The sequence below is a fragment of the Lissotriton helveticus genome, chromosome 8, assembly GCF_964261635.1.
Source record: "Lissotriton helveticus chromosome 8, aLisHel1.1, whole genome shotgun sequence".
NCBI classification, from domain to species: Eukaryota; Metazoa; Chordata; class Amphibia; order Caudata; family Salamandridae; genus Lissotriton; species Lissotriton helveticus.
The window spans coordinates 1,703,887,662-1,703,915,216 of record NC_136069.1 but is presented as its reverse complement, the minus strand read 5'-3'; the positions used below and the strand labels follow the sequence as shown (position 1 = coordinate 1,703,915,216).

Sequence of the window (27,555 nt, the reverse complement as noted above, 5' to 3'; positions counted from 1 at the left end):
GCTTTGTGTGTCCATAACCCCTGTACCCCTGTACAGTTGATCTGATCTGAGGAAGGTGCTTTGTGTGACCCATGACCCCTGAACTCCAGCACTGCTGATCTGAGCAGAGGAAGGTGCTATGTGTGGCCCATGACCCCTGAACTCCAGCACTGCTGATCTGAGCAGAGGAAGGTGCCTTGTGTGTCTATCGCCCCTGTACCCCTGCACTGCTGATCTGAGCAGAGGAAGGTGCTTTGTGTGTCCATCACCTCTGCACCCCTGCACAGCTGATCTGAGCAGAGGAAGGTGCTATGTGTGGCCCATGACCCCTGCACCCCTGCAGATCTTTGCTGAGTAAGGTGCGTTGTGGCCCATGACCCCTGCACCCCCGCACTGTTGATCAGGGCAGGGGAAGGTGCTTTGTGTGTCCATAGCCCCTGTACCCCTGCACTGCTGATCTGATCTTAGGAGGTTGCTTTGGGTGGCCCATACACTGCATCAAACATTCTTTGGGTATTTCTCAATGACATGTTTTTTTCCACCTCGTGGTTCCAAGTGGCACCATCATGAACCTAAGCCTCACTGTTTAGACCTATCTGAAGTCACTTGAAAACCTTGATGGAAAATGACCCTGTTATCAGGAGAGATCCTTAGACCTATATAGGCCCATCACTTCTTAAAGGGAATCCTTGAGTGCGTGTGATGCTCCCACCCTCTCTGTCTTCTCTTACTGTATATTCCTTTCCTTCAGGATCTCTCTGACGAAAGGGAAATCCCTCCGGGATCATCTGAGGGAAGAGGGAAAGCTGAGGGATTACTTGAAGACGTACGAAGAAGTGGCCAGTAAATTCTCACAGACCGAGGACGCTGTAGTCACCTATGAGTCAATGTGGAATTATTTGGATGTGAGTAAAATAGACAATTTCAGCCATAAAAACCCTTCCTTATAAGGGCTGTCTGAAACCTGCAATGATTGCATGCATGCATCTTTTTCTTGTGGACCCTATGAACTGTAGTGTCTTCCCATACACAATTAAAGGCACAGAGCGGTCTCAGAACGTTGGGAAAGAGATGAGGGTAGAGGTGATTTACTTGTCTGTCCATTGCACCCTTGTGTTTATAGGAGGCGGTAAAGATGATCAGAAGGAGCAGATGAGTGTGTGGTGGTGGGGGTGGGCCTGTGTGTGGTGGGGGTGAGTGTGTGCTGGGGGTGAGTGTGTGCTGGGGTGGTGTGTTTTTGTGTGTGTGCGTGTGTATGTGTGGTAGGTGGCCAATGAAGGTGCAGGCTACACTTATAATACATCTGCATGAAAAGTGACATTAACTCCATGTGTGGCTGTTCAGTGATCATTTAGAACACTTTTGGATCATAACACTCTGTACTTCCATGAATGTAGGGTACCTGTCTGGTGTTCTTGCAGACAGAAGAGCAAAGCGGCTAAAAAGTGCTTAACAGACTATATATGATGCAAGACAAAGTCTGCTTGGAATTTGGGTGCAGTCAAAGTCAGTAGGGACCCACAGGAATGGGGAGAGCAAAAGGCAGCATGTCCATCCTAATGTAGAGGTGAAAATATAAAACAGTGTAGCATGCCTTGTAGCCTGAAGCTTGGGTGGTATGAAACAACTTGATCGGATAGTTGTGGGTTGCTGCCACGATGAGCCACTGGCACAGCTCTCAGATGAAGAACAGCGTTCTAGGTGTTTCATAAGCTGTGTGTGCACAGCACTGCTCATGTGTTCCTCCTGGTGTACGCACAGCACTGCTCATGTGTTTCACCAGTTGTGGGCGAAGATGAAGGCAAACAGCACTGCTCTTTTGTTCAGCCAAGTGTGCTTGCACAACACTGCTCATATGTTCCAACAGGTGTGGACGCAGGTGAGGGATGCAGAGCACTGCTCATGTGTTCCACCAGGTGTGTGCGCACAGCACTTTCATGTGTTCCACCAGGTTTATGCACACATCACTGCTCATTTGCTCCAACAGGTGTGGGCACACAGCACAGCACTGCTCTTGTGTTCCACCAGGAGTGAAAGCATTTGAGGGTGCACAGCACTACTCATGTGTTCCAACAGGTGTGGGTGCAAAGTACTGCTCATATGTTCCACCAGGTGTCGGCACATGGCACTGCTCATGTGTTCCACCAGGTGTGGGCACACACCACTGTTCACGTGTTCAACCAGGTGTGGGTGCAAAGCACTGCTCATGTGTTCCACCAGGTGTGGGAAGACAGCAATACTTATGTGTTCTATAAGGTGAGGGAACATAGCACTGCTAATGTGTGTCCACCAGTTGTGGGCACAGAGCACTGCTCATGAGTTCCACCAAATGTGGGCACACAGCACTGCTCATGAGTTCCACCAGGAGTGCATGCATGGCACCGTTCATGTGGCCCACCAGGTGTGGGCGCCCAGCACTACTCATGAGTTCCACCAGGTTTGGGCACACAGCACTGCTCATGTGTTCCATCAGGTGTGGGCACATGGCACTGATCATGTGTTCCACCAGGTGTGGGCACACAGCACTGTTCACGTATTAAAACAGGTGTGGGTGCAAGGCACTGCTCATGTGTTCCACCAGGTGTGGGTAGACAGCAATACTCATGTGTTCTATATGGCGAGGGAACATAGCACTGCTAATGTGTACCCACCAGTTGTGGGCACAGAGCACTGCTCATGAGTTCCACTAGGTGTGGGCGCACAACAATGCTCATGAGTTCCGCCAGGAGTGGGTACACAGATTGGCCATGTGTTCCACCTAATGTGGGCACACAGCACTGCTCATGAGTTCCACCAGGAGTGCATGCATGGCACTGTTCATGTGGTCCACCAGGTGTGGGCACCCAGCACTGCTCATGAGTTCCACCAGGTATGGGCACACAGCACTGCTCATGTGTTCCATCAGGTGTGGGGAATCAGCACTGCTCATGTGTTCCACAAGGTGTGGGCACACAGCACTGCTCATGAGTTCCACCAGGTGTTGGTGCAGATGAGGGCGCACAGCACTGCTCATGTGTGCAACCAGGTGTGTGCATAGAGCACTGCTCATGTGTTTCACCAAGTGTGGGCACCAGGCACTACTCATGAGTTCCACCAGGTTTGGGAACACAGCACTGATCATGTGTTCCCCCAGGAGTGGGGAAGCAGAACTGCTCATGTGTTCCACAAGGTGTGGGCACACAGCACTGCTCATGAGTTCCACCAGGTGTTGGGCAGAGGAGGGTGCACAGCACTGCTCATGTGTGCAACCAAGGTGTGTGCACAGAGCACTGCTCATGTGTTCCACTGGGTGTGGGCACAGGTGAGGGCACACAGCACTGCTTGTGTGTTCCTCCAGGTGTGTGCACACAGCACAGCTCATGTGTTCTACCAGGTGTGTGCACACAGCACTACTCATGTGCTCCAGTAGGAGTGGGTGCAGGTGAGGCAACACAGCACTGCTTATGTGTTCCCCCATGTGTGTGCACACAGCACTGCTCATTTGTTCCCCAAGGATTGTGCACACATCATTGCTAATATGTATCCATCAACTGTGGGTGCACAGCACTGCTAATGTGTTCCACCAGGAGTGGGCACACAGTAACACTCATGAGTTCCACAAATGTGGGCAGAAGGCACTACTCATGAGTTCCACCAGGCGTGCGCACATGGCACTGCTCATGTGGTCCACCAGGTGTGGGCACACAGCACTGCTCATGTGGTCCACCAGGTGTGGGCACACATCACTGCTCATGTGTTCCACCGGGTGTGGGCACAGGTGAGGGCACTCAGCACTGCTCGTGTGTTCCACCAGGTGTGTGCACACAGCACTGCTCATGTGTTCCACCAGGTGTGTGCACACAGCACTACTCATGTGCTCCACTAGGAGTGGATGCAGGTGAGGCAACACAGCACTGCTTATGTGTTCCTCCAGGTGTGTGCACACAGCACTGCTCATTTGTTCCCCCAGGAGTGTGCACACATCATTGCTAATATGTATCCATCAACTGTGGGTGCACAGCACTGCTCATGAGTTCCACCAGGAGTGCATGCATGGCACTGTTCATGTGGTCCACCAGGTGTGGGCACCCAGCACTGCTCATGAGTTCCACCAGGTATGGGCACACAGCACTGCTTATGTGTTCCATCAGGTGTGGGGAATCAGCACTGCTCATGTGTTCCACAAGGTGTGGGCACACAGCACTGCTCATGAGTTCCACCGGGTGTTGGTGCAGATGAGGGCGCACAGCACTGCTCATGTGTGCAACCAGGTGTGTGCATAAAGCACTGCTCATGTGTTTCACCAAGTGTGGGCACCACGCACTACTCATGAGTTCCACCAGGTTTGGGAACACAGCACTGATCATGTGTTCCCCCAGGAGTGGGGAAGCAGAACTGCTCATGTGTTCCACAAGGTGTGGGCACACAGCACTGCTCATGAGTTCCACCAGGTGTTGGGCAGAGGAGGGTGCACAGCACTGCTCATGTGTGCAACCAAGGTGTGTGCACGGAGCACTGCTCATGTGTTCCACTGGGTGTGGGCACAGGTGAGGGCACACAGCACTGCTTGTGTGTTCCTCCAGGTGTGTGCACACAGCACTGCTCATGTGTTCTACCAGGTGTGTGCACACAGCACTACTCATGTGCTCCACTAGGAGTGGGTGCAGGTGAGGCAACACAGCACTGCTTATGTGTTCCCCCATGTGTGTGCACACAGCACTGCTCATTTGTTCCCCAAGGATTGTGCACACATCATTGCTAATATGTATCCATCAACTGTGGGTGCACAGCACTGCTAATGTGTTCCACCAGGAGTGGGCACACAGTAACACTTATGAGTTCCACAAATGTGGGCAGAAGGCACTACTCATGAGTTCCACCAGGCGTGCGAACATGGCACTGCTCATGTGGTCCACCAGGTGTGGGCACACAGCACTGCTCATGTGGTCCACCAGGTGTGGGCACACATCACTGCTCATGTGTTCCACCAGGTGTGGGCACAGGTGAGGGCACTCGGCACTGCTTGTGTGTTCCACCAGGTGTGTGCACACAGCACTGCTCATGTGTTCCACCAGGTGTGTGCACACAGCACTACTCATGTGCTCCACTAGGAGTGGGTGCAGGTGAGGCAACACAGCACTGCTTATGTGTTCCTCCAGGTGTGGGCACACAGCACTGCTCATTTGTTCCCCCAGGAGTGTGCACACATCATTGCTAATATGTATCCATCAACTGTGGGTGCACAGCACTGCTCATGTGTTCCACCAGGAGTGGGCACACAGTAACACTCATGAGTTCCACAAATGTGGGCAGAAGGCACTGCTCATGAGTTCCACCAGGCGTGCGCACATGGCACTGCTCATGTGGTCCACCAGGTGTGGGCACACAGCACTGCTCATGTGGTCCACCAGGTGTGGGCACACAGCACTGCTCATGTGTTCCACCGGGTGTGGGCACAGGTGAGGGCACTCAGCACTGCTGGTGTGTTCCACCAGGTGTGTGCACACAGCACTGCTCATGTGTTCTACCAGGTGTGTGCACACAGCACTACTCATGTGCTCCACTAGGAGTGGGTGCAGGTGAGGCAACACAGCACTGCTTATGTGTTCCCCCAGGTGTGTGCACACAGCACTGCTCATTTATTCCCCCAGGAGTGTGCACACATCATTGCTAATATGTATCCATCAACTGTGGGTGCACACCACTGCTCATGTGTTCCACCAGGAGTGGGCACACAGTAACACTCATGAGTTCCACAAATGTGGGCAGAAGGCACTGCTCATGAGTTCCACCAGGCGTGCGCACATGGCACTGCTCATGTGGTCCTCCAGGTGTGGGCACACAGCACTGCTCATGTGGTCCACCAGGTGTGGGCACACAGCACTGCTCATGAGTTCCACCAGGTGTGGTCATACCGCACTGCTCATGTGTTCCATCAGGCGTGGGGAAGCAGCACTGCTTTTGTGTTCCACCAGGTGTGGCCACCAAACACTGGTCATGAGTTCCACCAGGTTTGGGCACACAGCACTGCTCATGTGTTCCACCAGGTGTGGGGAAGCAGCATTGCTCAGTTGTTTCACCATGTGTGAGCACACAACACTGCTCATGTGGTCCACCAGGTGTGAGCACACAACACTGCTCATGTGTTCCAGCAGGTGTGGGCATGCAGCACTGCTTATGAGTTCCAGAAGGTGTGGGTGCACGGCACTGTTCATGAGTTCTACCAGGTGTGGGCACAAAGCACTGCTCATGTGTTCCCACAGTTGTGGGCACGCACCACTGCTTATGAGTTCCAGAAGGTATGGGCGCACAGCACTGTTCATGAGTTGCACCAGGCGTGGGCACAGAGCACAGTTCATGTTTTTCACAAAGTGTGGTTGCATAGCACTGCTCATGTGGTCCACCAGGTGTGGGCACACAGCACTGCTCATGTGTTCCATCAGGTGTGGGCACACAGCACTGTCCAGTCACCAGAATCTCCTTTTACAGAGTCCCTGTTTGGGAGCGCTGCTTCCATGTTGACATGTTGCATTCTAAGAATGTGGTAGTTCCTCTTTCTTATGGGTAGCATTGTTTAAGTTCTCTCCTCCTCTTTACTTATCATGTCTTGCATTGGCACCAAACTGTGAAATAGACTTTAAGGAAGAGTGTGTGCATGGTATGTTATTTTCTCAAAGAGCATACCATGCTGTCATAGGCGGTCGGTGGTGTCTTACGGCTTCAGTACACACCATACAAAGATTTTGGGGCTCATTTATGGGAATGTCATGCAGTGAATGACAGCAATTGACCTTTCAGCAGTGTCGGAGAGGGGAGGAATGTGCCATATTTAAGACAATGCTGCACATTCCTGTCCTATCCATTGTGCTTGAACCCTTTTGGCAGCCTGGTGGCAATGCAGGATTGTTTTTGGGCTGGAAGGGACCCTTTCCTTCTTAAAAACAATCCTTGGAGGCATATTCCCTTTTCAATGTGTGCTGCAGAATGCAGCCTGCATAGAAAGAGGGAGAAACAAGGAGCAATAGATATGTTTCTCCTTGTCATGGCTCCCCTGGAAAGATTTGAGACGTTGGCACATCCCAAGGTTTACAAGTTCTTGAAATCCACGGAAGCATGGGGACAAGCGCAACACTCATGGAACGCCTCCCCGAGGCAAAGTAATTCAATGCAGCGATTTGCGCTGTGTTGCATTACTCCAGATGTTTCGAGCCACTCAGAGCCACACATGCCTTTAAAAATCTGTCTTAAAATTTGCTTCGCTCTTCCACCACGTTACATGGTGCCAGAGCGATGCAAACAGTTTCATAAATAGGCCCCGTGTATTAATGTTAGTTGCTGTTTTTGTAAGGAGTGACCCCTCTGCCTCAATTTGTATGCACACTTTACATTTGTGTCCTTCCTTCATGTGTCTCTTTTCCAATAGTGGCTGCCACTCATAAAGGGTGGTAGGGCGGGAAGGCAGCGCTCTGTGGGAGGGCAGGAGGGGATGATGGGTTACTAATACATTTTTAAAAGTTATCCGACGCCACGGGCCACCTTCGTCGTCGCTCCTGCAGGCCTTTTCCTGGATCCCAGCAGCCCCTGGGACAGAATCCGAGCCAATCCTTGAGGTGCAGCGCTGCACAGGGTTTGGTCTGAGCAGGCTGAAAAGATGTCTTGCTCACACCAGGGAGTATGTGGGGATTTCTCCAGCCCGGCTGCTGAATGAATCCATGCTGGAGAAACCTAAGTGCGCATGTTTGTTTTTGTTGGCCTGAGACAGCTGCCCACACACAAATGAGCACTTTGGGAGTGTTGAAGAACTCCTCCTTCACACTCCCATGCCCCGCCCCTCCATGCACAAGCTAGCAAACAAAAAATAAAACCATGCTTGAGCATTGTTTTATCTTTCATTTGCTGGCTCTGCGCCAGACAGTTGGGCTACCCTCCTCCGCCATTGCAGAGGAGCCGCCACTGCTCTTCTCTGCAGTAACCCTCCCTAGCGATCCTTCGAAAATCTGTATTGAGTATAATTCTCTTTGTGATGGGGCTATTACTCAAAGATGTATTAAAACATAATGTAAGCCTGAGTAATGACATCACCTCTACTTACAGTTCAGCACGACTGACGTTAAAATTAAAAACCCTGGCCACTGTTCCCACCTTTTTTCTTTACAAGAATTTGAAAATAAGCAAAATATAATAGCCTTTGGTTGGAAAGAGCACATTCTAAATGACAGACTCAGATCTGTGGATACGTCACTTGCCTCAATGCTACATCTTGCAATATTAGGTTGGGGTTCAGAGCTGGACAGAGATGTTCCAAAGAGAACAGCAACCTGAGCCTTTGGGACGTTAGTAAACGCCCTGGCATTGGTCACTCTCTGGGGGTGCAGGCAGGTACAGAGTGCCTCCGCCAGGAAAAGAACAGCATCTCTGAGAAGAAGCAGTTTGATGCACTAATACCTGTTTGCGCTGACCTTACAACTGCGTATTGTCCGTCGCAGAATATGAGGCATATGGGCATCTGCTGAAAATGCACTATTTGCCAGAATTATGTGAATAATGATGGGGGATGTTTTGAACCTCAGAATGTTGTGACTTTACTTAAAGATAGAAGGAAATCTCATTGAGCCTATTTACAAGTTTTAGAACAAAGGGGCACATGCATCATTATAAATACCGATCGCAAAGGGGCAGTTTCACAGAATCTGCCCCTTTGCGACCAGTGTTTTTGCATTTGGGATGCATAAACCCAAATGCAAATTAGCAATTTAAGTAATCGCAAAGTTTGCGATTACCTAAATGGCAAATGCATTTAGGGAATCGCAAATTGAGATTCCCTAAATGCGATGCATCATGCAATTTTAAATTGCGATTTCGCAATTAGGAGCCGCTCATTACCATCAGTTTGAAGTTGATGGTAATTTGCGAAAACTTTGAAAAATGCACTGAAGGTCAATTTTCAAGGTTCCATGTTACACACACACATGCCCTTGGGAAATGTGTGTGCGCGAAACATGTGATCACATGGCAATTTCAGGGGTGCATCAGGGTGTCCTTTTGGCACCCTTGCACCCTTGAAATTTCATAAGCAATTTAGAAGTACCTATTTGATGAACATGCAATTCCCATTTATTCTTATGGGTATCTAGGCCCATAGGAATGAATGGGAAGCTATTCCCTATATTTGATTCGCAATTTGCGAGTTGCAATTAAAGAATGTGCTGGAATCACAATTTTTGTTTGCGATTCCTACATGCATATCAATTGTGAGTCCTTAAAAATCGAAAATTAGGAATCGCAATTCCTCACTTTGGTGCATGTGGCCCTACGTTATGTTATGTTATGTTATGTTATATAGTATTTCTTGAGCGCACTGTCACCGTAAGTTTCCTGGCGCTAATCGGATCCTAAGGTTGAAGAAGAAGAATTAATGCAGATGGGAAAAGAGTAGTGTTTTTAGGGATTTCCTGAAAGAAAGAAGGGAACAGGAGGACTTAAGTGAAAGTGGGAGGGAGTTCCAGAGCTTAGGAGCCAGACAAGAGAAACTGCGACCCCCAGATCTGGTGAGTTTGAAGCGGGGGACTGTGGTATATAAATAAATAATACCGGATCTAGGTTTTACTGGACATAGTAATAACAGATAGCTCAATAAATAAGAGTCAAGATTCGAGGTAGTAGGAGTTTGCAGGTTTAATACAGCATAAAGGACAGGAACAGGACAACCTGCACAGGAATAGGATGGCAGAGCCCTGCAGGGGGGACAGGGAATGAGCGCGCTAACTTTAATAACAATACACAAGCATATATACTAAAACAGTTGCAATTGCAATACATACAATAGGCGGAGCAGTGGGTGTGGTCAATAGCAGTCGCGAAAGATAAGGGTGAAAGTAGGTGTAACAAGAGGCGTATACATAGACATGTGATGTAAACGTAACAGAATATGTCATAAATGGGGCGGAAACATGGAGGGGGCTACCTAAGGAGCCGGGACCTCTAACCTAATGGTGCGCGCAAACTGACAATGACGTGTTACTAGGAGAAGCTGGGGGCTATGAACTCTGTGCTAGGAGCAGAGACGAAAGTCTGGAGAGTCAGGGCGACATGTACCTAAACAATATCTAGTATCTAATGTTTAGAGAACATGTTGATATAAACTAAGAGTCAGGAGGGGAGAGGCTAACAGACTCTAAGACTGGAGCATGCATTATTCTACATGTAGTGCGTGTTGAAGAATATTAAATGACCATAAATACAGTATTTCTCTTACATGGAGACGTAAAGGCTAGACGATGACTGAAACTATTGATGCGATTCAGTAGCTTAGGAATGCAGAGAAGGAGGGCTGGACTGATAACTAGAATCATAACATACTCTTGGCAGACTCAGAGGCAGAGCCAGGCTGAACCGGGCACTGTGAGGCAGGAAGTAAGTGAAGGGTCAGGAATACAGGTGGGGGCTGTATCGCTCCTCAGCAAGGGCTCAGGAGACAGGAGCTGAATCTGGTGTCCGGGCCCTTTTGAGGCCTAGAAACGGGGACTTTTCAATGAAATAACGTGCACACTGGGAAACGTGGCAACGTAGCTTTACATAGGCCTAATACTCGTAGCTTTCACGAGAACTGGAAACTGGCATACTAGAGATGGACACAACTGTAATTGCGTCTTTAATCGATCATGGGGAATACATATGCATATTAATCATGCACATACAACATAGGATGGGGAACACGTAGGGACACAGAACATGGCAAAATTTACTTTTCCACATTCCCTCCTTGTCACTACGTTTCCATCAGGAAACATCAATATTCATGATACCATCTATCATTTCATACAGTATCATTTGCTCGTCTCGAATTTTCTTGGAACTGGATTTAGAACGGGACTTGGGACTAGGAATACAAGAGGTAGCACAAATGCCACAAATCGCAGGGCCACATTGTATACAGAGGCAGCAACTGAATATGATTGCTACTGCAATACCTAGAAAAGACAGGACTTTCCATCCCCAGGCGGAAATTATATTCCAGAACCAACCGGACCATGTCCAGGTGCCTGGATCTTGGTGTAACATATGGGCAATTTTATGGAGTCTGGTTATAGCTGAATAAACAGACGGCGCGTTATTTGGAATGAAAATGCAGCAACTAGATCCGATGACTCTACATGCCCCGCCCCTATCGGCCAGTATGACGTCAAGGACGAGACGATTCTGGAGCATGACAATTCTCATAAAGGATTGTTCTTCGGTTAAGTTACTTAGAGCAGAAGTAGTCTCAATCACTACTGCTTCAAGAGTTCTGGTTAATCTACGTATCAGTTTACTATTCACGACAGTACCTAAATAAGGGAAGACACCTTTATTGATATCTATGTATTGTTCTAGAGCAGTTTCAGTATAATCGACAATCGGGAGGTCTCTCTTGTGTCTAGTATGTACTAGGTGGGAATTCCTATGATAGTCAGGTGGGGCTAGAAAAACTGGTGGCAGTAGGAATGCAATGTAACAGGTTCCCTCCCAATCGAGGGGCAGACGGACATATGCGGTCTGACCACAAACAAAATAAGAATGACGTGAAGCTTTAAAAATAGGTTTCCTACTGTCACTATACTTGACAATAGTAGTACAATCACTATGTCCTACATGTACGGAACCATTCTTTCTGACACATAATTCGCCTTTAACTGGTAGTACTGACATAGCAGGTAAGTCTGGAGTAGTATCAGACTGAACATTCAGGACCATGAAATTCGAAGAATAATTACCTAAATTATAAACTTCATTTTCTAGATCTAACCCTGTTCTGTGGGGAAGACCTTGCTTGTCTGGAAAACATGTATTGTTAAGAAAAGACATATCTGTTGAGGATGACGTTAACGTGGACCATGCTCCACACGAACCATTATGGGAAAATGGATAAGGAAAGAGTGGCAGAACTCCCTTCGGTGTCTGGAAAGGGGGGAGTCGACCACACACCCAACAATTAGTGGCATTGCTGGTCTGGTGTGAATAATGTAACATGCGGATAAAGGAATTATTACGCATAGCAAGACGGTAAGATAGTTCATGAGAAGGCAGATCACTAAACGTGTGCTCTACTGTAGCATTAGAAGACTTATTTACATGAGAAACTGGAAAACACAAATAAAATGCATAACCTGTGCAGGTAGTCATAAGGCTGAAAAACAATATGAAACTTAGAAAAACGATACATCGGATTGAGTTTTGACTAACTCTCTCACTATGGGGGTCTATTTTATACATGTCAGAAACCGGTCTAACCGTTTCACCTAGGGGAGGACTTAGACAATCAAACTGGCTGACTTATTTTACTAGACCTTAATTTTAGCTTATACTCCTGTTGCGGAGTTTTCTCTAACAGGGAGGGTTCAGTATCATTGTCTTTTGCGGGACAGTCCTTAAGAACAGTACTTTGGCAGTCTTTCAAATCTTCAGGAATGTTCTTGGACACAGTCTTTAAACCATAAAAATTTTTCACATGAGACAGGTGGACCCAGCCCTTCCTGCCTTCCAGCTTGACGGCAGTACGGGTGGCCAAGAGGACCTGTCGTGGCTCTTTCCAGCGAGGCTCCAGCGGACTTGAACGATCAAAGTTCCTCACAAGGACCATGCATCCGGGAACGATTTCATGCGGTGCCACCTCGGTATTGTCTGGAAATGCGGCGGCAACCTGTGAACGACAAGAGTGTAGGGCAGACATCAAGGAAGCTAGGTAATCTGTCAGCATATTACTTGAAACATCGGTAATACTTCGGGGTCTAGGTGTACCCCACATGTTAGGGGGGCGGCCGAATACGACCTCGTACGGGGACAGACCTGATCTGGAGTGTGCGACCATGCGCATGTAAAACAAAGCGACTGGCAGAGCTACTAGCCAGTCTACACCTTTTTCTTTACAAATCTTAGCAATACGGATTTTCAGGGTCTGGTTATGTCTCTCTACGAGACCGGCTGCTTCTGGATGGCGTACACAATGGAACTTCCACTGGTACCCTAACAACAGGGAAATGTGTTTCATAAGCTCAGATGAGAATGGCTGGCCGTTATCAGAATATACGACCCTAGGGGGTCCACAACGGGGGAAGAACTCACGAACCAACTGCTTGGCAGTGGTCGCGGCTGTGTAATCTGGGACTGGATATGCCTCTGTCCACCTGGACAAAGCGCATACAACTACAAGGACATACTTGAAACCTCGACATCGCTCCATCTGAATATAATCCATTTGGAGGACTTCAAAAGGGTGGTCAGGGGGCTGGAATCCACCTTGTTCCACCGGGACACTTTTACCTGGATTGAACTGGCAACATATCATACAGGTACGGACTTTCTGCTTGGCTGCAGCTCGTAAATGCTTGTTGAACCAAATGTTCTGGATACTGTCTAACATGGCTTTTTCTCCTAAATGTGCTGGACTATGTGCGGTATTGATAATGACTTGAACCATAGAGTCGGGGAGAAACCATGTGGCTTTACCCTTCGTTACCCATCCCTGATCTGTCTGGACCCCTCCTTGTTCGGACCATTTCTTGATTTCATCGGGAGTAGCATGTAACTGGATATCTATGACATCTTGAGTAGGGTCCTTAACTGTCAAGCATGTAGTCGGATCTGGAGTATATGTCTGTGTTGGATTAACTGACATGTCTGGAGTCTGTGCTGTAAGCTTGGCTGTGCGATCTGCTAGATCATTACCTTGAGAAATAATGTCAGTAACTTTCGTATGTGCTTTGCACTTCATGATGGCAATGGATGTCGGTAAATGTATGGCATCTAACAGAGCCTGAATAAGGAGACCATGCTGAATCTTGGTTCCATGAGAAGTCATGAAACCTCTCTCCTGCCAGAGCACTCCGAAGTCGTGTACAACTCCGAATGCGTAGCGTGAATCTGTATAAACATTAACTTTCAGGTTCTTGGCGTGTATGCAGGCTTGTGTCAGAGCAACTAGCTCTGCTGCTTGGGCAGACAGGATGTCAATACGGTGTGTTTCAATAACTTCAGTGTCAGTAGTCACTGCATACGCGGCTACTAGTTCTCCTGTACTTGTTCTCATACATGAACCATCCACATAAAGTGTCAGGTCGGGATCTGGTAATGGAATATCTGTCAGATCTTGTCTTGGCTTAGTCATAATATTAACTACTTCCACACAGTCGTGTGTGGCAGGATTTGAATTAACTGATGGTAACAGTGTAGCAGGATTTAGAACGTTGCAGCGTCTGATTTCTATGTGTGGCTGGAACAGTGTCAATTCATAACCTGTTAAACGTGCAATTGTCAAGTGCTGAGTTTGTGTTCGGTTTAAAAGAACTTCCACGGAGTGTGGAACTTGTACTGTCAAGGAATGTCCTAATACTATGGAATCACTTTGTCTGATAGCTAGTGCTGTGGCTGCAACTGACTTGAGGCACGCAGGCAGAGCCTGGGCTACAGGATCTAATGTGCTCGAAAAATAAGCACAGGGCTTGTATTGTCCTGCTTGATCTTGTGTGAGAACAGATAATGCTGTACCTTCACGTTCTGTGACGAAAAGTGTAAAAGGCTTACTGTAGTTCGGTGTAGCTAGAACTGGAGCTTGGCATAAAGCTTTCTTTAACTCATTGAAACTAAGTGTATGTTCAGATGTCCAAGGGAGGACAGTCGATAGGGCTGCCTCCTGTGTCGTTAACTGTATCAGTGGTTTAGCTAGAAATGCATACTGAGGAATCCATTGTCTACAATAAGAAGTAAGGCCGATAAAAGCACGTACCTCCTTCTGGGTCTTGGGCTGAGGAAGACTTGCTATTAACTGGATACGGTCTGGTGTCAACTGCCTACCCCACTTGGACAGTAAGTGGCCTAAGTAGATCACTTGCTGGACACAGAATTGAAGCTTTGAAGGGGACACCTTGTGCCCCATCTCGGCAAGGAAATACAAGACTGTAAGTGATGCTCGCTCGCAAGCACGTTCAGAACGGGCTGTAATCAGTAGATCATCGACATACTGGAGCAGGGCAGTGTCTGTTGGCATGTGAATATTGTCTAGTTGTCTCTTAAGTGCTTGACTGTAAATACTAGGACTTTCTGTGAAACCTTGAGGAGCTCGTGTGAACATATAGCTCCTTCCATTTAAACAAAATCCGAAAAGAAACTGGCTGTCTGGATGAATGGGGACACTAAAAAACGCGTTCTTGAGGTCTATGACTGTGAAATATGTTGCTTCGGAATCAATGGCTGTCAATAGGGAAGAAATATCTGGAACAACTGGGTACTGGGGAATAATACATTTATTGAGTTCTCGTAGGTCAATCACTAATCGATATACTGGGGGTGCATTTGGATCAGTACGTTTCATGACTGGAATGATCGGAGAATTACATACATTGGAGTCAGTTTCTACAACTACTCCTTGAGCGATGAGCTCGTCAATAATTTTGGATAAGGCTGCTACAGCCTCAGGTGGCAATCTGTATTGTCTGATTCGTGGCAGGACTACACCTGGTTTGAGAGTCACACGATGGGGTGTGATTTGCATGAAGCCAACATCAGTTGGACCTTGCGCCCATAGATGCTGCGGAACATTAGACAATCTTGGATCAAAATCTCGTAATACATAGTGACCCTTGAAGTCATGTAAAAACAATCGTATTCCCTCTGGGGAGCAGCAAATAACTGCACCTAATTCTTTCAGTGTCTTAATGCCTAACACATTTTCTGGACATGACTTCGTAAGTAATAGATCAGTAGTGCGGGACAATGGACCTACTTCTAGAGTAACTGGCTTAGATATCTCGTTTACAATAGGCTTTCCTGAAAATCCAAGGGAAACATTTCTAGAGCCTGAGAGCGGAGCCCCTGGAACTTCGGCGTGACTGATGGTGGTCCTACTTGCCCCTGTATCAATCAGAAACTTTCTGTCTTTCCCTAGTACTTGACTATGAACATAGGGACCTTCTTGATCTACAGGAATCTCGATGAGAGGCAAGCCTACCTCCCTCTCTAGGCTGTTTCATGAGTACGGTTGATACTCTGGATACTCGGACTGTGCATACTGATACATCTGCTGTGTAACATGCTGTGTTGCAGCAATAGGCTGCAGTGCTGTAACTGTCTGTTGTGCATTCTGTGGCTGAGAAGTCTGTGAAACTTGTTCTTGTCTAGGCGGACGTGGTCTTTCTTTAGTCTTACCAGTAGCTATATTGTGTTTCAGAACTGCACACTCGTTTATAAAATGACCTGGCTGTTTACAATAATTGCATGTCCCTTTAACGGGAGCTGCAGAATGACTGGCTTGAATCGGACCCCTCTTCTGACTGTCTTGAGGAACAGATTGTGCAACTAGTACTTTCATTTTTGTGTCTTTCATACGTTTTCTCTCGTGTTCTTGCTCTTCTCTGATTCTATTCTGGTGGTACTGGAGCATCTGTAACATCTGGGACGGGGTACTAGCTTGCCATGTACTTTCGACTTTCAAAACTCGATTCTTAACTTGTGGACTTGAATTCTCGACTAATTTAGTAACAAAAAGATGAGGGTACGACTCGCTACTCGTCTTCAAGCCACTGTTTATAATAAAGCATTTCTCAAATCTAGAATAAAAATCACTAGTGTCTTCGTCTTGTTTCTGTTTACAGGCTGAGATTGCATCCCAGTCTTCCTTTTTAGTGGCTAACAATCTGGGCAAAACTTGTATTAACAATTCAGGTAATTCTTTACATTTCTCTCCAAGACCGGTACCTGGTACTCGTATCTTATCTTCAGCTTCTAGAACTGTCCAATCGATCTTTTTCTCTCCCACCTCCCAATCTTTTTCCTTGAGTTTCTCGTATACCCCTGCGGGCAACAGGACCTTTAACATTTTAATAATATCTGGATACGTGTATTCTCCCATACGGAGCATGTCTTTTAATTCTCGGTGGAACCCTGCTGGATCTTTGTCGTGACAAGGAATTAATTTCTTCATCTCTAAGAGTTCCATCTTTGTAATCGGAGTGTAAACAAACACTCGTTGCATTTCACCATCTGTTGTCCTGACTGGGTGTACTTCTCGTAACGGATTCTGTCTGTCTATGTAAAACGGTTTACTCTCTGGGGGTGAGACATGAACAAAATGCGGGTTCAAGAACATACTATATTTGTGGCGCTGTTCTAGAATGACACTAATTAAATCGGTACCTAAACCTTTCCATTTATACTGTAGTAACTCGTTCAGGACATCATGTAACGGACCTGGATCAGAATGTTGACCCTCATACAATGTGATGAGGTGCTGAATCATATACATACCCACCAGTCGTTGCTCGGCTGGGGGCAGTTTCAGAAACATTTGTGCCACTATTTCGTCTGGAAAAGTGGTAGAATCAGTAATCCATCGGACTGCTGATCGGGCTAGTTCTTGTTCATGCATAGTACTTAACTCGCTATAACCGATTCGTGATTTCAGAATATGATCGGTAGCTTGAAATACTTGTTCTAGAGAACCTTGTTCTGGTGCTGGATGATGAAAAACTGACTTGTGTTCTAGGCGTAAATGGCGGTCTGGAAATCTAGATTTTCCTACATACGCTATTCTGGCGGGATTCTCGTCGTCTACCTCTTCAGTAGAAGAGTCATTCTCTTTCTCGCTTACTTGTGCTGCTTTACGTTGTTCGTGTAACTTTATTATTTCCTTACGAATTCTCTTGTACATACTCTCTATACTACTGATAGTTCTGTGTTTACCCTCGGCTATATTATCACTCCACCTTGTCAGGATTCTCATTTCAGCTGGATCTTTGGTCGGGTAATCTTGTTCCCTTATTAAACAATTAATCAGAAACTTTAATAACATGAGCTGGATCTCAGCTTTTCTTTGAGACATGGCTTCGCCAATACTTTCTGGATCTTGTCCTGTACGGATGAAACGATATATTCTGTCTAGATCTTCTTTCATATCTGGTAGGTTGTCTAAAAACCCGAGCACCCGCCTTACACGGATGGAATATATAACTGTACTATCATCACCTGCGACTGGATCATAGCGGCATTCAGTGAGAGCTCGTCGGATATCTGCAACGGACTTATATTTGGGCGTACGCTGTAATGCACATTCATGTAACTCGACTAACGTTAAACGTTGGTGTGGTGGCGGGGTACCAGGAGGACCTCCTCCTGCGGCCCCTAAACTGGAATCGTCGACTGATACTCTTCGTGCTGGCAGAGTGGCGGGAAATTGTAATGTAGGCTGGACCGGGGGTACCGTAGCAGGTACTCCAAAGGGTGCCCCGGTGTCTGGAGGAACAGGAATTGCCTGATTTACAGGGACTGGCGGAACAGGATTTGCATATTCTGGGACTGTGTCGTCCAAATAGGACGAGATGAAAATATCAGCTGCGGTCGGTTTGTGACGTAGCTTGGTCGGAACCAATGGTGGCGGAAAATTACTGGATGCCTCCGGGGTCGCTTTTGGCAAGCCCTCGGCAAGAAGAGGATACATACCCTTAATAAGGGCATTTCTCTGTCTGTCTGACTGTTCGGTTTTGACTCGTTCACCTATCTCGATTAATTCCCTTTCGTGGGCTCTTTCTAAGGATTCTCTACTTAATTCTGACTTCCTGATTTCTTTTTCGGTTCTTTTATGAGATTCTTTGCGCCATAACTCGATGGCATCTTTCTGTGACTGTCTGGCTTTCTGTTTCCATAATGCTTCTTCTACTCGCATGATGCACTCGGCATCCCATGTACCCGATACGGGCCATCTATACTTTTCTTCTAACTGTTTGGTGTACTCTACCCATAAATCTAGATATAATATGGCACTTATGCCATGCTTCTGATACATAAAATTACCTGGACTGTCCCTAGGCGGGACAGGAACTGCTGCTTCTAACAGACCTTTTCTAGTTCTTAACTGACGTAGTTTGGAAAACCACGGCATGACTGGACTGTAATCTAGACACAATACAATACAAAATGAACACGATAATTACACCACTCTCATACCACGACATTAAAATACATGAAGAACATTTAAAATAACAGTTCGGACAGAATACTACCTGAAATACGGAAAACAGAATACATGAATCTTCTTGAGAACAGAACGGACTAGAACAGAGACTAGATGCACTGCTGAAACAGTACGAAACTTACCGGTCTCATAAAGAGACACGTCAGGACCCGCATCCACCGGAGTGGACACTTCGTTTTGGGATCTGTGTACCACCAAACCCCACGGACCAGAGACAATTAGATTGACCCTGTCTAGATACTACCCCAGCAACGGTACTCACCGGGCAGCAAGAACGGAAGGCCTCGGACTGGACTGGACTGCTTCGACGCCGGACGGACGAACTTCGGACTTCAGTTACGGGTGGGCCTCCGGATACCTCGGACCTTGGACTCTCGGCTTGGGCTCTGGTCGGGACTCGCCGCGTTCCTCCACCGCCTCGTCTGGATGCTGGACCGCAACCTCCGTCTCCTCCGTGGGCCTGAGGGATACTTGAAGCAGAAATATCTGCACGTGCACGGTATGGTTCCGTCACGGCTGCAGAGGATCAGGGGGCATACGTGGCTTCACCGGCGCGTGGGGAAAGGGCAAGTCCCTATTCGGGCGCCATTATGTGGTATATAAATAAATAATACCGGATCTAGGTTTTACTGGACATAGTAATAACAGATAGCTCAATAAATAAGAGTCAAGATTCGAGGTAGTAGGAGTTTGCAGGTTTAATACAGCATAAAGGACAGGAACAGGACAACCTGCACAGGAATAGGATGGCAGAGCCCTGCAGGGGGGACAGGGAATGAGCGCGCTAACTTTAATAACAATACACAAGCATATATACTAAAACAGTTGCAATTGCAATACATACAATAGGCGGAGCAGTGGGTGTGGTCAATAGCAGTCGCGAAAGATAAGGGTGAAAGTAGGTGTAACAAGAGGCGTATACATAGACATGTGATGTAAACGTAACAGAATATGTCATAAATGGGGCGGAAACATGGAGGGGGCTACCTAAGGAGCCGGGACCTCTAACCTAATGGTGCGCGCAAACTGACAATGACGTGTTACTAGGAGAAGCTGGGGGCTATGAACTCTGTGCTAGGAGCAGAGACGAAAGTCTGGAGAGTCAGGGCGACATGTACCTAAACAATATCTAGTATCTAATGTTTAGAGAACATGTTGATATAAACTAAGAGTCAGGAGGGGAGAGGCTAACAGACTCTAAGACTGGAGCATGCATTATTCTACATGTAGTGCGTGTTGAAGAATATTAAATGACCATAAATACAGTATTTCTCTTACATGGAGACGTAAAGGCTAGACGATGACTGAAACTATTGATGCGATTCAGTAGCTTAGGAATGCAGAGAAGGAGGGCTGGACTGATAACTAGAATCATAACATACTCTTGGCAGACTCAGAGGCAGAGCCAGGCTGAACCGGGCACTGTGAGGCAGGAAGTAAGTGAAGGGTCAGGAATACAGGTGGGGGCTGTATCGCTCCTCAGCAAGGGCTCAGGAGACAGGAGCTGAATCTGGTGTCCGGGCCCTTTTGAGGCCTAGAAACGGGGACTTTTCAATGAAATAACGTGCACACTGGGAAACGTGGCAACGTAGCTTTACATAGGCCTAATACTCGTAGCTTTCACGAGAACTGGAAACTGGCATACTAGAGATGGACACAACTGTAATTGCGTCTTTAATCGATCATGGGGAATACATATGCATATTAATCATGCACATACAACATAGGATGGGGAATATGTAGGGACACAGAACATGGCAAAATTTACTTTTCCACAGGACAACTAAGAGCCGAAGGTGGGTGGACCTCAAGGTGCGAGAGGGACAGTAAGGGGTGATGAGGGATTTAAGAAAAGCAGGAGAGGGACCAGTAAGAGCCTTGAATACCAGGCAGTGGACCTTGAAGACTATTCTTTCACTGACTGGTAGCCAGTGGAATTGACGTAAAAGGGGTTTGGCCGACTGCCATCTGGGGATTTTAAAGGCCAGCCTAGCAGCCTGGTTCTGGACAATCTGTAGCCTAGACAGCTGGGATTTGGGGAGGCCGTGGTATATTGAGTTGGAGAAGTCCAGCCGAGACATCACCAAGGCGATTAAGACTTGCAGCAAGGCTTCGGGCGTCAGGAGGTGGGCGACTTTCCGTATCCTGTATAGCTGGAACATACAGGAGGATGTTACAGCACTCACCTGGGACTTAAGGGTGAGCCCGGAGTCGATGATAATCCCAAGGCTCTTTACACAGCCAGCAGGAGAGGGAGGTGTGCCGAGCTCGATGGGCCAGTACTGGGGGCCCCAATAAGGGGCACTATTCCCAGGAAGTAGGAGCTCAGTTTTGCCTGGGTTGAGCTTTAGTTGTGTGTGTGCATTGCGGATGTGAGAGTAGAATATAAACACATGAAAGAGTCGCAATTCTACAAATTGTAATTTGATTTCCCTTAATTCTCCTTCAGGTGGTCTATTATGGCACAATCTCCATTGGGACTCCACCTCAGGCCTTTAGGGTGATGTTTGACACAGGCTCCTCCAATCTCTGGGTACCATCCACAGACTGCAAGAGTCCTGCCTGCAGTAAGTATGTGTATGAACATTGAATTGACAATGGTGAGCTGCAATATCTCTCACAAAGCCTGCTGTACCGTGAATCCCTCACTTTATGTCACTCTTTATCATTGGGACTCCTTGAAAATGCAGACACAATCACACACACACTCACGCACACACCCACACACACAAACACCCACACCCACACATGCACACCCACTCGCACACACACACACACACACACATACAAGTGCACACATACACACACACACCGAAGCACACACACATGCACACACCCACACATGCACACTCACACATATAAGCACACACACCCACGAAGACACACACACAGACACTCAAGCGCACACATGCACACACCCACACAAACACAGACATGCGCGCACACACTCACACATGCATGCACACACACACAAGTTCACACACACATGCACAAACATGTAAATGTGTTGTACTTGTAAAGCGCACGGCTGCCTCAGCAACGGGGCATCCCGGCGCTGTACTCATACCGCTGTGGAACCCTTCCTGGCTTTTCCCTGTGAAATGTCCACTCCTGGGCACCCCCAAGGTGAAGCCAGGCATCCCAGCGCTGTTGGGGCCGTTGTGGAGATTAAGCAAGCTATTGCCCAGAGTTGCAACGTGGGACCCATGATTAGAATAGGCACCGAAGCGAGAATTGTCAGGTCCGAGGAAATTAAGCCCAAGTCCTGCCGAGGCGGGAATTGAACCCTGGTCCCGGGCCAGACCTCTGCATCAGGGTATGCCGTTCTAACCATTGAGCCACACTTCTCCACATGTGCGCACACAGTCACATATGCATGCACACACATGCATGCACACACACAAATGCACACCCACACATGCACACTCATACATATAAGCACACACACTCAAGCAGACACACACACAGACACACACGCAAACTAATGCACACACCCACACATGCACACTCACACATATAAGCACACATACCCTCGCAGACACACACACAGACACACAAGGACACACATGCACACAGATGCACATATGCACACACATGCACATACAGGTGCACACACACTTACACATGCATGCACACACACACAAAAGTTCACACACACACATGCACACACATCCATGCACACCCACACATGCACAGCCACACACACACACACACACACACACACACACACACCCACAAATGTACATACACACATGCACATACATTTCCTGTAGCGGAATTAGAAACAATTCAAGTTGTGCTGCGTGCTGTCTTCTACCTGGCAGCTGGCCCAACAATGAAACACAAACACACATACATGCATGCGCACACGCATACACAAACAAACACACACATGCATTCCATATAATGAAATGAAATACAATTTAAGATTTGTTGTGTGCTTTCTTCTACCCAGCACCTGGCTTAACAATAGGATACTACACACACATCTGTACACAGGCACACATACACACAATCACGCACTCATGTAGTCATTCTATGTACCATAATTAAAATCAATTCACACTAGCAGTTCAATGGGGTGGATCAATAACATTTAGCCCCAACATGAGGATTGCTGTTCAGAAGTGTCGACTAGAAGGTACTTATGCATCAACAATATTCACTTAAAGGCCTTGGAGCGAAGAGTGCTCACGGAGGCCGGTGGGGATAGAGGGATATCTTTTACCTTGAAGGGTGAATACTGGTCTCTCCTAACATGTTCCTGTTGCATTAGCAATACTAGCTAGCTGGTGTATTACAAGAATGTTCACACAAACAAAATGTGGGTACATAACTCACATTCAAAGAGTTTTCAAAGGCATTGGGGAGAGGAGTTGACCTAATGGCTAGGGCGTTCGACCTCGAATCTGGGGAACCGGGTTCAAGTCTCGGCAATGACGCTGAACATCCTGTGATTCTGGGCAAATCACTTAATCTTTCCGTGCCTATCCAAAATAAATGTGTCCTCATGTAATGCAACTGGTGCTATGCAAAGCGCTCTGATACCCGATTCGGGTCAAGTTCGCGCAGCTTAACCTGTATTTAGGACTGTACATTAATAACTTAGTAGTCACTTTAGAAGAACCGCCATCCTCAGCATTGCTACTAGAGAATGCATTGATTAGGTACCTGCTCTACGCAGATGGCCTTGCCCGCTCACTTAAAGCTCTAAAAAAGAGATTTTTATTGCACAGTAATGCAGCATAAAGTGCCTGAAAATAAGTAAAACTACCACGAGTCCAAGGCAATGGTCTTCACAAAAATAAAAGGTGAAATAATAACAAAAAACAGTTTCTGGTAAAGGAGGACATCTAATTAATTACACCTCGGGCCAAATTTATCAAGGTTTTGCATTGAACTAGTGCCACGCAGGGGGGCGCAAGGGCAACACAAATCCTAAGTGAGATGTGTCATGCCTGCATTGCTTGATACATCTGGAGTAACAGAACATACATCTCTGCGTTGCGTTACTCTGCCCCAGGGAGACACTCCATGGGTGGAGCGTGGGTGTTCACACACCTCCACCCTTGGATTTTGCTGCATTTCCAGATTCACAACCAGTGGTAGACCTGGGAATGCTTCGACATTTTATACCTCCCCTGTTAAGGCATAGCAGGGAGAAATATCTTTATTTCTCCTTATGTCTTCCTCTTTCTATCTGTGCTTCCTTCTGCAGCACATATCGAAAGAGGAAAATGCTTGTGCAGATTATTTTTGTGCAGAAAGATGTCCCTGCCCTCAACGCAGGCACCGTTGAACCATGACGCCAGTGTGTCTGCATTGACGATAGGTAGCCAAAAGTGAGCCAGCACTAGGAAAGGACAGGAATGTGCATTATAATGTTACATATGATGCGTTCCTGCAAAGAGAGAGGGGGATCAGCGAGGGAGACAGAGACAAATAGAGGCATAGAAAGAGCGGGCTTGAGAAAGAAAAAGATAAAAAAGACGTAGTGAGAGTAAGAGGTAGAGAAAAAAGTGTGATGGCCGCAAACAAGCACCAAAGTTCAAGAGAATCCTAAATGTATGACTTTGTTTGGATGGTAACATTATGACCACGCCTCAACTCAGTACTTGGTGTCTGTGTGCATCCAGCTTAGTGCACAGTTTCTTGACTCAGTGGCCTGATTACAATCTTGGCGGATGGGTTACTGCATCACAACGGTGATGGATAGCCAAGCTGATGGGATTTATATTTTGGCGTTTGGAATATCAGTTACCGTTGTGACAGAGTAACCCATCCTTCAGGATTGTAATCAGGCCCTCAGTGGTGCAAACTTTCAACACTCCTCACTCCCTTCCTTCTCCTGCTCTACACAGTTATCAGCATTTGCACCCTGAATCCTATTACAGTGCATTAGGGATCGCATATGCTTGGGCAGCCCCTTCTACAACGCAGGTCATTCAGTGCAAACTTAGCACCGGTGTGACGTACATGGAGACGATAGGGGTCTACTCACAGATACCGGTGTCAAGATTCACCTATATAGAATGATTTCAAGGGGGAGTAAATGAGAGAATCTTTCTCCTTTACAATGTTTCCATATTACAGGTGCAGGAGTAGAGGCAAAGGGGCCAATGAGAGGCCAACTGGCTACAGGTTCTACAGAGTCAGTTCAGCCATGACTACAACACTTATAAGTGCAAAATAAGGCCCTGGCCTTCCAAGGCATTGCCCTGCAGCCAAGTGCAGTCAATCAATACACCAACCTCCAGGGGGCTCTGACCCCCTTTGAAAGCCAGGCCACTTTACTCCTGGAAAGGAAAAGGCAGACCAGAGACTTCAAATAGCCAGCCTGCCTTAAACTAAAGCCCCATCCCATGTCTACACTGAAACAATGCATGTTCTGTGATACAACACTTTGCCCAGATGTTCATCTGATGCACAGACTTAAGTCTTCTCTGCATTACATAGTGGTACAGAGCACCCTACACATCCTCTGGCCCCAGACATCTAGGCAATGTGGGCTCTAGCAATATCCTCAGTACTCCTTCCTCATCCAAAAATTCTACTAAAGGAAAAACAAAAGGGCTCCAATGCACAAACCAGACTTACATGTAACTTTCTGGTAGACTCTGGATATAGAGCACTAAATGGAGGGTTGGGGAAGATCAGCCCACGGCACCAAAGTATCAGGGAGCTGTGGCCTCCACCATCATAGACTACACTTTTGTGCATTACTCATACTTCCATCTTTGCAAAAGATACACTATCATTCAGAGGCCTGACAATGACCTTGATCCTCACAGGTTAGTAGTGAACATTAAATATGATCAGTGGAAGGCCAGGGCAGCGGCGAACTGTGACCGAATGATTGCTGTAAATGGCAAGAGGCTCATCTGGAACATCATGCTTAAAGAGAAAGCCTCAAATCTGGGCAGAGCCTTTGCATCATATATTAAAAGAGATTGTTCTCAATTGAAGACAGGTGGCGACCGGATGAACACCTGGCAAATCATATTAGAGTGGATATTGTCAGTTGTGATGACAAAGTTACAAAATCCAGGACCAAACACCTTTTCTCATTTAATGGTCAGCAATTAAATTAGTCAAAGAGAATGTATTAAGTTGGTGCGACATACCCTAAAATATCTGTGTCTAAGGATCCTGACTTCAGATTTCAAATTCCAAAGAGGTAATTCAAGATTAGAAACACACTGATACAACGGGACGGTGAAGATAATGCATGCACAAAATTGTTCCATGCCATTTCATCACGAATGGAACAAGCATTTTGGACTTTGGTGGGATATGACACAAGCTCGTATAAGCAGGCAGATGATCTGTTGGTTTCAAGTAAGAAATGGGAAACTCACATAAAGTCCCTGTACACATCAGTAATCACTTGCTCCTTCTTACCACTAATAGAACTTGGAACATATCCGGATATTACAAAGGGGGAGATATCAAAGCTAATAACACGTTCTCGTTCGTCCAACGCAGTGGGACCAAATGGTTTACTTATAGATCTGGTAAAGTTAGATATTACTTTTTAGAGCACACTGCTAGAACATCCATTCGCACATGTTACTAAGGATGGGAAAGTTGCATGTTCTGGGAAAGGGGCGATTGCTCATCTGATATATAAATGAGGTGCAAAACAAGATTCAACCAGCTATAGATCAATGCTATTCCTAGATTTTGAAGGCAAAATGTTTGCTAAGCAGCTTCAAAATAATGCTTTGGGCAGCAGAAAAAACATTAATTTCATCAACACATATAGGATTCTGCGTAGGCTCTTCAACAGTTGATAATATCACAACACTGGCTCTAATTGGGAAAAAAATCCTATGTACCGAAAACAACGCTATTCACCTTTTTAGGGGACTATACCAAGGCTTTTGACAAAGTGACCCAGCAATGGATGTGGGACAAGCCTATAACGTGAGAAATAGATCCCAACTTTCTGCACTTTATGATTGAATGGTATACAGAAACATGGCTACAGGTAAAGCTATCAACTGACAATACCCTGTCTTCTAAATTTTGCACTGAGAACGGCCTTAGACAAGGATGTATTCTTGCCCCTCTATTATTCTCCTTGTACATAACTAACTTAATCGAATCATTAAAGTCAGATCAGGGTATTCCTCCAAAAACAGGAGGTATAAAAATAACACATTTGGCGTACTCCGATTATCTGGTGATCCTGACATATACGCCAAAAAAACCATGGTATCAACTTAACCAGTTACAGCACTACTGCTTGGAGAATGGATCAATTGCTAATCTGTCCAAAACTAAAATCATGACCTTTGGGCAGCAAACTAAAGCCATGGGGTGGCTTCTAGAAGACACTTACATTGAAATGGTATACAATATGACTATCTCAAAGTGACTTTCGACACCAAGTTATCATATGGTCGAACCATCTGGCCACTAGGTAAACAAAGATTACCAGATGGTTTCTAAGACTCAAAAACATGTTTGGCGGAAAAGCTATTAGGCCAACACTTAAAGCCTTAAACATGAAATTAGTTCCATATCTACTGTATGCATCTCCTGCACTGAATCACAAGGTCATTTCCAGTCTTGATCAACTTTTTATGCATCGT

At 46.6% G+C, this 27,555-nt stretch overlaps 1 protein-coding gene across 1 annotated transcript in view; it reads left to right on the top strand.

Moving 5' to 3' along the window:
* The window catches only part of LOC144772152 (pepsin A-like), a 76,805-nt gene that overhangs the window by 2,646 nt on the left and 46,604 nt on the right, over window positions 1–27,555 (top strand). The window contains exons 2-3 of the mRNA XM_078656300.1: window positions 731–884; window positions 21,408–21,525. Of these exons, the coding sequence (XP_078512426.1) occupies window positions 731–884; window positions 21,408–21,525 (272 nt within the window). The remainder of the gene's footprint in view (window positions 1–730; window positions 885–21,407; window positions 21,526–27,555) is intronic.